This window comes from Microcaecilia unicolor, chromosome 2 (assembly GCF_901765095.1).
Source record: "Microcaecilia unicolor chromosome 2, aMicUni1.1, whole genome shotgun sequence".
In the NCBI taxonomy this organism is placed as follows: domain Eukaryota; kingdom Metazoa; phylum Chordata; class Amphibia; order Gymnophiona; family Siphonopidae; genus Microcaecilia; species Microcaecilia unicolor.
This window is the reverse complement of record NC_044032.1, coordinates 251,603,671-251,617,540: the sequence shown is the minus strand read 5'-3', so window position 1 is coordinate 251,617,540 and position 13,870 is coordinate 251,603,671. Positions and strand designations below refer to the sequence as shown.

Here is a 13,870-nt window from a genome sequence, read left to right as displayed (position 1 = left end):
ACATGACCATGGACTGCCCCTACACTAATCAGATAGTGATGCATAGCCTGTGCTAATGCTCAATGACACTCTCTGTTTAACTGCCACAGAATTTCAGCAGTAGAGCTGGCCTGTCTAGACACATCCCACTGATTATCTACCCTTTAATTTCTACATGATGTGGTTCTGTATTAGATTTTGACCTGAACTGAATCATACTTGGACTTCCCAAAAGACTGATTCAAATTGAGGAGAATTTATGCTGAGGAATCATAATTAGGTATCCAGCAACTGTAAGGTACTGAGGAACCACAGGCTGCAGAGAGAGTGGAACATAATTGCTGTGTAAGGTAAGTCAGCAAGAACAGAAGTAGGGTATTGATATGATTATCTAAAAAGGCAGACTGAATGGGTTAGACAAAAAGATTATCGGCCACCAAAAGGAGAAAAAAATCACAGAGGGGCTGCAGGGACGTTCAATTAACAGGAAAAACAAAGAGAGGCAGGTAAGGTGTCTTGATGAGCAAAGACCCAACCAAAGGAGACAACTGCCCAATCAGGAAAAGGAGAAGTGAAAAAAAAAGAAAGTAGGAATTACAGACATAGAGGAGGATAATTTTCAAAGCTACTTATATAGGTGATGGTGTCCCTCAAAACTGTCTTTCTCTGCCAGGCTAAAGTATGCACAAGATTTTCTAGTGCATGCCCTTGTAGCCGGAATAGGAGCTGGTGTTCCTGGAGGTGATGGGACTCCTCTCTTATGAGGAAAGGCTAAAGAGGTTAGGGCTCTTCAGCTTGGAAAACAGACGGATGAGGGGGGGATATGATTGAGGTCTACAAAATCTTGAGTGGTGTAGAATGAGTAGAAGTGAATCGATTTTTTACTCATTCCAAAAGTACAAAGACTAGGGGACACTTGAGGAAGTTACATGGAAATACTTTTAAAACAAACAGGAGGAAATATTTTTTCACTCAATGAAAAGTTAAGTTCTGGAACTCTTTGCTGGAGGATGTGGTAACAGCGGTTGGTATATCTGGGTTTAAAAAAGGTTCAGACAAATTCCTGGAGGAAAAGTCCGTAGTCTGCTATTGAGACAGACATGGGAAGCAACTGCTTGCCCTGGGACTTATAGTATGGAGTGTTGCCACAATTTGGGTTTTTGCCAGGTACTTGCGACCTGGCTTGGCCACTGTTTGGAAAACAGGATACTGGGCTAGTTGGACCAGTGGTCTGACCCTTTATGGCTACTCTTATGTTCTTATGATCAGTCTAAGAAGGAAAATGGTGCATTTATATGACACTGTTACAAATGTATGTGCTATTCTAACCCTGAGTTGCCTGCACAAAAGAGCAGGTGCATGCACTTGTTTGCATCCTTTCTCTATAAAAAAGAGTAGCCAATTAAAAAGCAAAGCCCCTAAAGGCAATTTTTCACATTTTCAAGGCAATATTCAGTACCAGAAGGTTAAGCACGATTGCCCCTCAATCACTTTGTTCAAGTGCTGGCTAAAAATAAGCATTTTGCTTTACACATACATTGGTGGAGGTGCAGATCCTTAAAACATAAACACAGTAACATGGAGGGGAATAATTGAACGTCGCCGGCGAAATAGGTCGCTGGCGATCTATTTTGGCGACGGTGCAACAGCTGGCCGGAACTGTATTATCGAAAAAGCTGGCCGGCCATCTTTTTTTTTTCGATAATATGGTTTAGCCCGGCCAAATGCCAGAGTTCGCCGGGTTTGAGATGGCCGGTTTTATTTTTCAGCGATAATTGAAACAAATGCCGGCGATCTCAAACCCGGCAAAATCCAAGGCATTTGGTTTGTGGGAGGAGCCAGCATTTGTAGTGTACTGGTCCCCCTGACATGCCAAGACAGCAACTGGGCACCCTAGGGGACACTTCTAAAACTTTTACAAAAATATACAAATACCTCCCAGGTGCATAGCTCCCTTACCTTGGGTGCTGAGCCCCCCAAATCCCCCCCAAAACCCACTCCCCACAACTCTACACCACTACCATAGTCCTTATGGGTGAAGGGGGGCACATGTGGGCACAGTGGGTTTTGGGGGGGTTTGGAGGGCTCAACACTTACCACAAGTGTAACAGGTAGGGGGGGATGGGCCTGGGTCTGCCTGCCTGAAGTGCACTGCACCCATTAAAAACTGCTCCAGGGACTTGCATACTGCTGTCAGGGAGCTGGGTATGACATTTGAGGCTGGCATACAGGCTGGCAAAAAAGGTTTTTATTTTTATTTTTTTAGTGTGGGAGGGGGTTGGTGACCACTGGGGGAATATGGGGAAGTCATTCCCCATTTCCTCCAGTGGTCATCTGGTAAGTTGGGGCACCTTTTTGAGGCTTGGTCATGAAAATAAAAGGACCAAGTAAACCCAGCAAAATACTGATGAACGCCGCTTTTTTTTTCCATTATCAGCGAAAGCCGGCCATCTGGTAGCCACGCCCATGCCCGCCCATGTCCTGCTTTTGCTACGCCGCCGACACGCCCCCTTGAATTTTCGCCGGCTCGGCGATGGGAAAGCGGCGATGCTGTCAAAAAAGTAGCTTTCGATTATATGGATTTCGCCGCTTTTGAGAGATCGCTGGCCATCTCCCGATTTATGTCGGAAGATGCCCGGCGATCACTTTCGAAAATAAGCCTGATAGTAACATAGTAGATGATGGCAAATAAAGACCTGCATGGTCTATCCAGTCTGCTTAACGAGATAAACTCATACTTGATCCTGATCTGTCCCCGTCACTCTCAAGGCACAGACTGTAGAAGTCTAACCAGCATTGGCCTTGTTCTCCAACCACTGTAGTTGTCATTGAAGCCCCACTCTAGCCCATCCAAATGTGTCCAGCTAGCCAAGCCCTGATCCTGATTCCTGCTACAGCCAGGCTCAGTTCCTGATTTCTGCTACAGCCAAGTTCTGTTCCTGGTTCCTTCTATAGCCAAGCCCTGATCCTGATTTCTGCTTCAGTGAAGTCCTATTCCTGGTTTCTGCTACAGCCACGCTTTGTTCCTGGTTCCTGCTACAGAATAGCCCTGATCCTGATTCCTGCTACAGCCAAGCTCTGTTTCTAGTTCCTATTACAGGCAAGTTCTGTTCCTGTTTCTGCTACAGCCAAGCTCTATTCCTGGTTCCTGCTACAGCCAAGTCCTGGTCCTGATTTTTGCTTCAGTCAAGCCCTGTTTCTGGTGTCTGCTACAGTCAAGCTCTGTTCCTGGTTTCTGCTCCAGTCAAGTCCTGTTCCTGCTTTCTCCTCAGCCTTGCCTTAGCTTGTTCCTGCTGTTGCCTCTGTTTGTTCCTGTAGCTTTGCCTTGTCTTGTCCAGTCCAGTCTGGATCCAGTTCTTGCCTTGTCCTAGTCTTGCCTTTTCTGGACCCAGTTTTAACCATGTCTTGCCTTGCTCTGCCTGGGTGCCAGTTCTAACCCTTTGCCTTGTTTTCCTTGCCTTCTCTGGATCCAATCTTTCCCCGTTGTTGCCTAGCCTTATCTTGTCCAATCCTGTTCAGATCCAGTTCTTGTCTAGTCCTTGTCATGCCTTTTCTGGACCCAGTTTTAACCTAGTTCTGTGTCTTGCCTTGTTCTGCCTAGGTTCCAGTTCTAGTCCTTTGCCTTGCTTTCCTTGCCTAAAATAGATCTGTTCCTTGTCTTGTCTGTTGTACTTTGTTACTTCTCCCCTGCTTAGTTTAGCCTTGCCTAGCCCAGCCTTGTCTAGTCTTGCCTGGTTTATTGTAGCCCTGTATTGTCTAGCCTTATCTTGCCTTGCCCAGTCCTGTCTTGGTTCTTGTTCTGACTCCTGCCCTGTGCCAGCCCAAGGGACTTCTCTGCTGCAGCTCTGGCTTTGGTCCATGGGATCACCTACCTTGAATTTGAGACAATTGGTCTGACCTAGTATGGCTATTCTTATGTTCTTATGGTTCCTTATAAGGGCCCTCACTAGTGATGTCCCAATCTCTGGTACCCCAGAATGAAGCTTAGAGAACCCTGAAAGAGGCAGTAGGAGCACCAGAATGAGGCTAGAAAGCTGGAACAGCAGAGTGAGGCTTGGATAATTTCTGGAATGAGGGTTGGATCCACCTCCATAGGTCCTTTAGGATCAGGAGTTGGGCCCTCCGTTTGACAAGTAGCTAGGCTCCTTCAAAGATGTCTTCTCTGAGGAGCGCTGTTTCCAAGTTCGCTCATGGAACTGGACATCTATCATGTTGCAGAGACTGATAAGGTCATCCGATGTACTAGGGAGGTCTCGCCCTGCCAGCTCATCCTTGTTTTGGGATGGCAACCCTTGCCAAAAAGCTGTGATGAGACTCTTGATTTTCCAACTCAGTTCAGAAGCTAAAGTATGGAACTGGATGACATAATCGCCCAAGGTCCATGCTTTAGTCTAAGAAACTCAGAAGCTGCCGATGTGACTTTTCCAGGTTCCTCACAGACACTCTTGAATTGTCCCAAGAAACGGTGGAGGTCATCAAGCATTGGGTTGTTCCACTCCCATAGTGGCAATGCCCATGCCAGGGCTTAGCCAGCCAGCAAGGAGATAATATAGGCTACCCAGGCCCTATCAGAGGGGACGTCTCTAGCTTGAAGCTTAAAAATTAGCACTGTTTAATAAATCCTCTACAGTACTTAGGGTTGCTATTGTACCTCGACGGGAGGGGGGGCCCATGAGACGAATACCTGGAGTTATGGACACGGGCATGAAGCAGGGACTGAAGAAGAAGAGGCTGAGGCCTGGGGTACCATCAGCATCAGGTGGTACAGGTGATCAGACAGGGCCTGAACAAACCCTGGAACTGGTCCACGCAAGATGCTAAGTCCTAGACAGAACTAGACAGGTGCTGCAGCTTTAGAGCCAGTTGCTGGAGTTGATGCATGGCGGATGACTCATCAGAACTCATATTCTTTTCAGTCTGTCACAGTTCAGGAAAGTTGAGTCATTTGGGCTGCAGCCAAGTTGGCACCACTCAATCAACCTGAAGGTTAGCCGGACCCTGACTGGTGGCAGATAAGTCACCCAAGCAAAGAACAGGACAAGGCACAGTAGGCAAATAGAGTCTAGACTAACAGAAACAGAAGACAAGGCTGGAACTTGAAGACATGGCAGGAACTTGAAAGAATGGCTGGAGCTTGAGGGCAGGGCTGGTAGTATGGAATGGTAGGGCTGGAAATTGAAGGCAGGGCTGGAGCTTGAACACAGGGCTGAAACTGGAAGGCAGAGCTGGAAGACAGGGCTGGAGATTGAAGGCAGGACTGGAGCTTGGAGGCAGGGCTGGAACTGGAAAGCAGGGATGGGACTGGAAGGCAGAAAGCAGGGCAGGAGCAGAACTGGACTCAAGACAAGAACAAGCTGATGCAAGGTTGGAGCCAACAAGAAGAAAGGGCAGGGCTGTAGACAAGGCAGGAACAGGCTGAGGCAAGGCTGGAGACAAGGCAGGAACAACTGAGGCAGGGCTGGAGTGCAACACACATACTTGACACCAAGGAGACCTGTGTTGCAAAGCATGAGGGTCCTATGGTTCATTATAAGGAGTCTCACTAGTGATATGATTTCTGGTGCCCCAGAATGAGGCTTGGAACACCTTGAAAGAAGCAGTAGGAGCACCAGAATGAGGCTAGAATACTGGAACATCAGAGTGAGGCTTGGATTATCTCTGGAATGAGGCTAGAATACTGGAACCAGGGGCATAGCCAGACTTTGGCGGGAGGGGGGTCCAGAGCCTGATGTGAGGGGGCACATTTTAGCCTCCCCCAGCACCACCGACCCCCCCCCCCCCCCCGGTGCCGCCGCCACTGCCGCCGCCACCACTTTTGACCCTCCCCCCCCGGTGCTGCCACCACCCCTCCCCTTGCACCCCCATCCCGCCGCTGCCAACCCTCCCCCACCACTGCCACCATCAAGCTGCATGTAGGAACATGCAGGACATCAGGACGACTCACACAGAAACAGAATCTTTCCAGATCAGCAACACGCTGGCCCGGAAACCAGCACTGAAGAGGGCTTTGGCTAGGGTTACCATATGGCTCCAGAAAAGGAGGACGGATTGAGCCAGTCAGGTTTTACTTCCATTGCTTTCAATGGAAGTAATTGAGCCAGCCGGGTTTTACTTCCATTGCTTTCAATGGAAAGCAATGGAAGTAAAACCCGGCTGACTCAATCCGTCCTCCTTTTTCTGGAGCTATATGGTAACCCTAGCTTTGGCTGGCAGGAGTTGGGGTCCCCCGCCAGCATAGGTACTTGGCGGTGGTGGGGGAGGGTTGGCGGCGGCAGGAAGGGGGGTCAAAAGGGTTGGCAGTGGGGGGTCAGGGTCAAATCTGGGGGAGCCCATGCCCCCGTAGCCCCATGTAGCTACGGCCCTGAAGAGTGAGGCTTGGATAGTCTCTGGAATGAGGCTTGGATAATCTCTGAAATGAGGCTTGGAGCATAGCCAAACAGGAAAACTAGCAGCAGAGGCAACAGTGCAGGAGGGATGTGGTGCTGGGGAGGCAGTCCAGAGAAGCCATGGAGCCCAGCCACAAGAAGGAAGGTTGTGTCAGGACACAAAGGCACAGCCATGGCCATGACACTATAAAGTCAGCAGGAGGACAGAAATATAGCAAATTATAGGAGCAAGTAGCTCTGTAAGTCATAGGAAAGTAAGCTTTAGTTTTTCCTTTTTTTTCTCCTCTATAGGATAGATGGAGGTAAAGTCAATTAATTTTCTAGGAAGAAATTGAGAGGTAAGAGAGCAGTTTAGAATCTATGAATCAATCCAAACACAAAAATCTGAAAATATATACATTCATATAACCTTAGCTTTCAGGCATGCAATGCTCCAAAACACAGTGTATGTTTCTCAGGAATTCTCAGCTCTCCAGAAAGCAACTCCTCTGTGAAAGACACAAGGGCCGATACTTAACTGACAGTTAAATAGCCTTAAGCTGGCTAAGGTGTAATATTCAGTGCGGCTAGCTCAGTCTTTGGCCATGTCATGTGACATCTTTGACTGAGCTGGTCAGCTAATGAATATTGGCTTAACCGGCTATGTTTTTAGTGGCAAAAAAAAAAAAAAGGAAATCCAATGCTGGTCATCACCAGATAAGGCCCCAGCATTGCAATTTCCAGGTTCGCTGCTGATCGCAGGAATTAGCCAGGCTCCCACTCACAGTCTCAGTATTGGCCTCATAGACTCTACTAGGCACCAGTTACAATGGGAGCCAAATTAATTAAATTACTACTACTACTACTACTATTTAGCATTTCTATAGTGCTACAAGGCATACGCAGCGCTGCACAAACATAGAAGAAAGACAGTCCCTGCTCAAAGAGCTTACAATCTAATAGACAAAAAATAAAGTAAGCAAATGAAATCAATTAATGTGTACAGGAAGGAGGAGAGGAGGGTAGGTGGAGGCGAGTGGTTACAAGTGATTACGAGTCAAAAGCAATGTTAAAGAGGTGGGCTTTCAGTCTAGATTTAAAGGTGGCCAAGGATGAGGCAAGACGTAGGGGCTCAGGAAATTTATTCCAGGTATAGGGTGCAGCGAGACATAAAGCGCGAAGTCTGGAGTTGGCAGTAGTGGAGAAGGGAACAGATAAGAAGGATTTATCCATGGAGCGGAGTGCACGGGAAGGGGTGTAGGGAAGGACGAGTGTGGAGAGATACTGGGGAGCAGCAGAGTGAGTACATTTATAGGTTAGTAGAAGAAGTTTGAACAGGATGTGAAAACAGATAGGGAGCCAGTGAAGCGACTTGAGGAGAGGGGTAGTATGTTGTAAAGAAAGAAACGATGGCTCTCTCATTCCCCCTGTCTCCTCAGCGCGAAACCTTGGGGTCATTTTTGACTCTACTCTCTCCTTCTCTGCTCATATCCAGCAGATCGCCAAGACCTGTCGTTTCTTTCTTTACAACATCTGTAAAATCCGCTCCTTTCTTTCCGAGTACTCTACCAAAACCCTCATCCACACCCTTGTCACCTCTCGTTTAGACTACTGCAATCTGCTTCTTGCTGGCCTCCCACTTAGTCACCTCTCCCCTCTCCAATCGGTTCAAAACTCTGCTGCCCGTCTCGTCTTCCGCCAGGGTCGCTTTACTCATACTACCCCTCTCCTCAAGTCGCTTCACTGGCTCCCTATCTGTTTTCACATCCTGTTCAAACTTCTTCTACTAACCTGTAAATGTACTCACTCTGCTGCTCCCCAGTATCTCTCCACACTCGTCCTTCCCTACACCCCTTCCCGTGCACTCCGCTCCATGGATAAATCAGTCTACCTTTTTTATTATTATTATTCTACTATAGTAAGGAGGCTGTTGCCTTTTTTATTTGTTTTTGGACAGTTGAAGCAATATGCATCCAAATCCATTTACCCTCTCATTCTATATATGGTGCCTAAAGTTGTACGCTGAATTTTTAGGCACGCATCCAAGTTGCACGTGCAATAGACCAATGAGCCCTTAACTAGCAACAATTGGGTACTAACAACCAATTATTGCAGTTAATTGGCATCAATTAGTATTTGCACGCACATCTGACTGTGCGTTATTCTATAAGTCTCAGCACCTAACTCATAGCACATGAAAAGGGGGCGTAGCCATAGGAACATAAACATAGTCATACTGGGTCAAACCAATGGTCCATTTAGTCCAGTATTTTGCTTTCCAAACAGTGGCCAGGGGTGTGTCGGGGGAGCTTCAAAAAGTTGCAAACAGAATTACAGAATTCTCCCGAAGCATGCATAAGTTGGGTGCCGGAATTTATACCTCCTTTTAGCAAGCAGAAGTACAGCTCCAAAACGTTAGACTCTGGAGCCACATAAAACGCTATTCTATAAAGGATATGCTCCCTTTATACAATAGCGATTAGTGCACACATTTTTGCATCATTTATTGAATTCCTTCCTTAATTCATATTTGTTAGGAATGTCTGAAAAACTGAACAGAACGGACATTGCCTTCTCCTGCTGAAAACCAGACTGGATTTCTGCTCTAGAGGAAAGAAAGTAAAGGATGGATGTGATAGAAACATTACAATATCTAGCAATACCACTGACGTACAAGAAGTGGGATTTTTCACTGAATAGTCCTATGCAAGTTAATGCATTTACATGGCTAAGGGTTGTAGTTACTAACAAAGGGTTCCTGTTATATGTTATTTTACTGTTAATCCCAGATTTTAGTAACTACCATTAAGATTCACTGCATACAATGGGACTAGTGAAAAAAACAGCACAAGATCGTGGTAAAATAACACAAGAGTAGCATATGTTAGTAACGCTGCCCCTGAGAGATTTCTCATTTTTTCAATGGGTGAGGCCCATACTGCTTGTGAGATACAACCAGACACGTGTGAAATCAAGATCTTTATCTGATGATCCAAGATTATGTATTATCTCTATTTATGATTTTAGTAACATCAAGCATCTTTACAGCATTGTATATGATAATTCAGGGTCCCCTATCCGGAAAATGTTTGGGCACAAAGAGGGAAAGTAAGTTCCTATTAAAAAAAAGAGTGGTGAATGATGAAGGGTCTTGTGGTCCTTCAGTTTAATAAGTGTTTATACATTGCCACCCCTGACATCATTTTATCCCTTTCAAAGGTGTGACATTTGGAGTAATGAATGTGGAAAATGAAACATTTGTTAAAGAATTTCTCCTAGTGGGACATATAAGTCTTCTGCATTACCCAAAGCTCCTCTTCATGCTGTTGTTGATCATCTATATTATGAGCCAGGTAGGAAACTCTCTCATCATCACTATTGTCAAATTGGACTCCCGCCTGCACACTCCCATGTACTTCTTCCTCTGCAACCTGTCCTTGGTAGAGATCATCTATACCTCAGTCACCTTTCCCACCATACTTGGTGTTGCCCTAGAACGGACAAAGTGGATTTCAGTTCCTGGTTGTTTAGCGCAGATTTACTTCTTGCACTTTATAGGTGTGGTAGAGTGTTTACTCTTGACAATTATGGCTTATGACAGGTATGCAGCCATCTGCAGGCCACTGCATTACAGTATTGTGATGAATAGAACTGTCTGTATGTCCCTGGCAGGCATCTGCTGGCTCAGTGGCTTCCTGAATTCCATGGCAGTGATCATCATGACTTCCAGGTTGCCCTTTTGTGGGCCCAAGACCATCATGAACTTCTTCTGCGACATTCCACAACTTCTTAAGCTTGCCTGTGCAGACACTACTGTCAACGAGGCCCTGTTGACCCTAGCAGGTGTTTTGATTGGCCTTCTTCCATGCTTGTTCATTGTAATAACATACATATGGGTCGTTTCAGCTATAGTAAAGATTCCTTCTACCCAAGGACGGTGGAAGGCCTTTTCCACCTGTGCATCTCATGTCATTGTAGTCAGCATATTTTTTGGAACTCTTCTTTTCATGTACATGAGACCTACCCCTCTTGATTCCTCTGACCAGGATCAACTAGTCTCCCTTATGTACACTGTGTTGACACCCATGCTGAATCCCCTTATCTACAGCCTGAGGAACAATGAAGTCAAGGAAGCTCTGAAGAAAGTCCTCACTAGCAAATATCATCACAATATTTAAGGAAATGGACTCAAAGATTCAAAGAAAGCAATATATAACAACCAGATCTGAATGACATTAGTGATTGTATGATCCATTTTATCTAATAGAATGGATTTTATGTGCTTTTTAGATTCTGAAAATTGTAATCAGTAAATCTGACAATAGGTTTCTATCACCCATGAATATAACTTGATAAAGATATGCATTTTTATAAAACAATGATAGCATCAGATGAATCAGGGCAATTTTGATTTTTGTACCTTTAAATGAACTGAATGACTGTGGTGCCAGAATGACCCAACTCATTTGTGTTTTTTTTTATTTTTGACCCTGCTAGAGTCTGTGGTGTTGATACAGCACAACCGGTTTTGGAAGAGGAGAATAAAGAAAATGCATGAATAATTTCATTTATCATGTTGATGCATTTTGACAAGCAGTCAAACAAGCCTATCACTATATCCATCTCCTTTCTCCCAAATCTCATGGCTGATGATGTCATCAGCTCAGCAGAAAACTGAAAACAAATTGTAGAAATCCAGCACCTTTTTCTCTGTGCCTTCATAAAAAGCAGGTGGAAGAAAGGAGGTGGCTTCAGAAAGTTACTTTGTTGAAGATGAAAAGGTATAAAAATACATAAACAATCAAGAGATCAAGATTGATCTCTGAGAGAGACAGGCAGCACTGTTTCTGTTTAATTGTCATAAAAAGTGAAATTTAAAAATATCTATGGCTCAGTGGCTGTAGAGTCAAAATAGACTGCATAGTCAAAAAGAAGTGGCAAAGTCAGGGCTTCAAGAGAGACTGGCAACATTGTTTTTGACTCAGTTTCACAGAAAAGTAACTTTTAAAAATCTCTCAAATTCAATGTTTCTAGTATATAGTCAAGTCAGAGATAAAATAACCCAAAAAGTGCAGAGAAATGATGTAGACAGGGGTAAGCAGACCACCATCTTCTATAGAGGATGACCAAAACCAGTGGTTTTGGTTCTGGCTGAAAACGAATCTTTGACCAAAATCCAAGGCTCGGTTTTGGCTGTAACTGAAACTGTGGGTCTGTTCCTTCTACTGCTTCTGCCGCATGCCAGCCTCCTCCCACCTCCCTGATAGAAAGCATGTTCCCCCCTCCCGGGCTGTCTACCACTCCACCCTCCTCGCCTTCCTCCTCCTCTCCGCAGTAGGCCCTCCTGGGCCTACTTTGTAAAGACCCTGGTGGTGTAGTGGTGTCTTCCTGGAAGGAAAATCCCAAATTGCTACTGCCTTTATCAGCTATGCTGAAAAAATAACATCCATGACTTCCTGCTGCAACCTTGCGAGACTGCTGTGGGAGGTCACGGCCACCATTTTGGAATTGGGAATGGCCTGAGCAGCTGCAATCTGTCACAATAGTCTCATGATGCTGCCGTTGGAAGTCATGGCCACCATTATTTAAGCATGGAGGAAGGAGGAATTCAGGATGCTCTTGCCCCGAAGGAACCACAACACACCACCAGGGCCTTTACAAAGTAGGCTCATTGAGGGCCTACTGTGGTGGGGGGAGAAAGGTGAGGAAGGTGGTGTGGTAGATGGCCTAGGAGGGGGGACCTCCTTTCTCTCAGGGTGTGTGGGGGAGGCTGGCCCGCAGCAGCAGCGGCAGGGGTGAAGACGAGTCTACTGTTTCAGGTTTCTGTCTAAAATGCACAGGCATTTTCAGCAGAAACCTGAACCTGGATTTTGTGCTGTTTCGGTGCCAAATCCAAAACCAAAACCTAAATTTGGTTAGCCTCTAATAAGTACATAAGTATTGCCAAACTGGGACAGACCAAAGGTCCATCAAGCCCAGTGGACAATCCAGGTCATAAATACCTGGCAAGATCCCAGAAAAGCTCAACACATTTTATGATGCTTATCCCAGAAATAAGCAGTGGATTTTCCCAAGTCAATTTAATAATGGTCTATGGACTTTTCTTTTAGGAAGCCATCCAGACCCTTTTTAAACCCCGCTAAGCTAACCGCCTTTACGACATTCTCTGGCAACGAATTCCAGAGTTTAATTACACGTTGAGTGAAGAAAAATGTTCTCTGATTCATATTAAATTTACTACTTTGTAGCTTCATTGCATGCTCCCTTGTCCTAGTATTTTTGGAAAGAGTAAACAAACGATTCACGTCTACCTGTTTCACTCCACTCATTATTTTATAGATCTCTATCATATCTCCCCTCAGCTGTCTCTTCTCCAAGCTGAAGAGCCCTAGATGCTTCAGTCTTTTCTCATAGGAAGTTGTCCCATCCCCTTTATCATTTTCATCGCCCTTCTCTGTACCTTTTCTAATTCCACTATATCTTTTTTGAGATGCAGCGACCAGAATTGAACACAATATTCAAGGTGCAGTCGTACCATGGACCGATACAGAAGCATTATAATGTCCTCACTTTTGTTTTCCATTCCTTTCCTAATAATACCTAACATTCTTTTTGCTTTCTTAGTCACTGCAGCACACTGAGCAGAGCATTACAACGAATCATCAACAATGACACCAAGATCCCTTTCTTGGTCTGTGACTCCTAATGTGGAACCTTGCATTACGTAGCTATAGTTCTGGTTCCTATTTCCCACATGCATCACTTTGCACTTGCTCACTTTGAATAACTTTGTGTCACCAGCTAATTTAATTACCTCACTAGTTACTCCCATCTCTAGATCATTTCTAAATACGTTAAAAAGCAGTGGTCCCAGCACTGACCCCTGAGGAGCTCCACTATCCACCCTTCTCCATTGAGAATACTGACCATTTACCTCTACTCTCTGTTTTCTATCCTTTAACCAGTTTTTAATCCACATTAGGACACTACCTCCTATCCTATGACTCTCTAATTTCCTTTGGAGTCTTTCATGAGGTACTTTGTCAAACGCCTTTTGAAAATCCAGATACACAATATCAACTGGCTCCCCTTTATCCATATGTTTGTTCACCCCTTCAAAGAAATGTTATAAATTGGTGAGGCAAGATTTTGCTTCACTAAATCCATGCTGGCTTTGTCTCATTAACCCATGCTTTTGAATATGCTCTGTAATTTTGTTCTTTATAATAGTCTCTACCATTTTACCTGGCACCAACGTCAGGCTCACCGGTCTATAATTTCCTGGATCCCCTCTGGAACCTTTTTTAAATATCGGCGTTACATAGGCTACCCTCCAATCTTCTGGTACCATGCTCGATTTTAAAGGTAATTTCCATATTACTAACAATAGCTCCACCAGTTCATTTTTCAATTCTATCAGCACTCTGGAATGAATGCCATCCGGTCCAGGAGATTTGCTACTCTTCAATTTGTCAAATTGCCCCATTACTTCCTCTATGTTTATAGAGATTTCATTCAGTTTCTCC

The 13,870-nt window shown here is 45.0% G+C and overlaps 1 protein-coding gene across 1 annotated transcript; it reads left to right on the top strand.

Annotated features, from left to right (window-relative positions):
* Positions 1–9,580: 9,580 nt before the first annotated feature.
* Positions 9,581–10,522, top strand: LOC115461985 (olfactory receptor 2G6-like). Its single transcript, XM_030192034.1, has one exon. It carries the CDS (start codon positions 9,581–9,583, stop codon positions 10,520–10,522), a length of 942 nt encoding a protein of 313 aa, XP_030047894.1.
* The last annotated feature ends 3,348 nt before the right edge of the window (positions 10,523–13,870 follow it).

Bases quoted from the DNA above. Each gene is read 5' to 3' on its own strand.
- LOC115461985 (XM_030192034.1), top strand. From the start codon at position 9,581: ATGAATGTGGAAAATGAAACATTTGTTAAAGAATTTCTCCTAGTGGGA.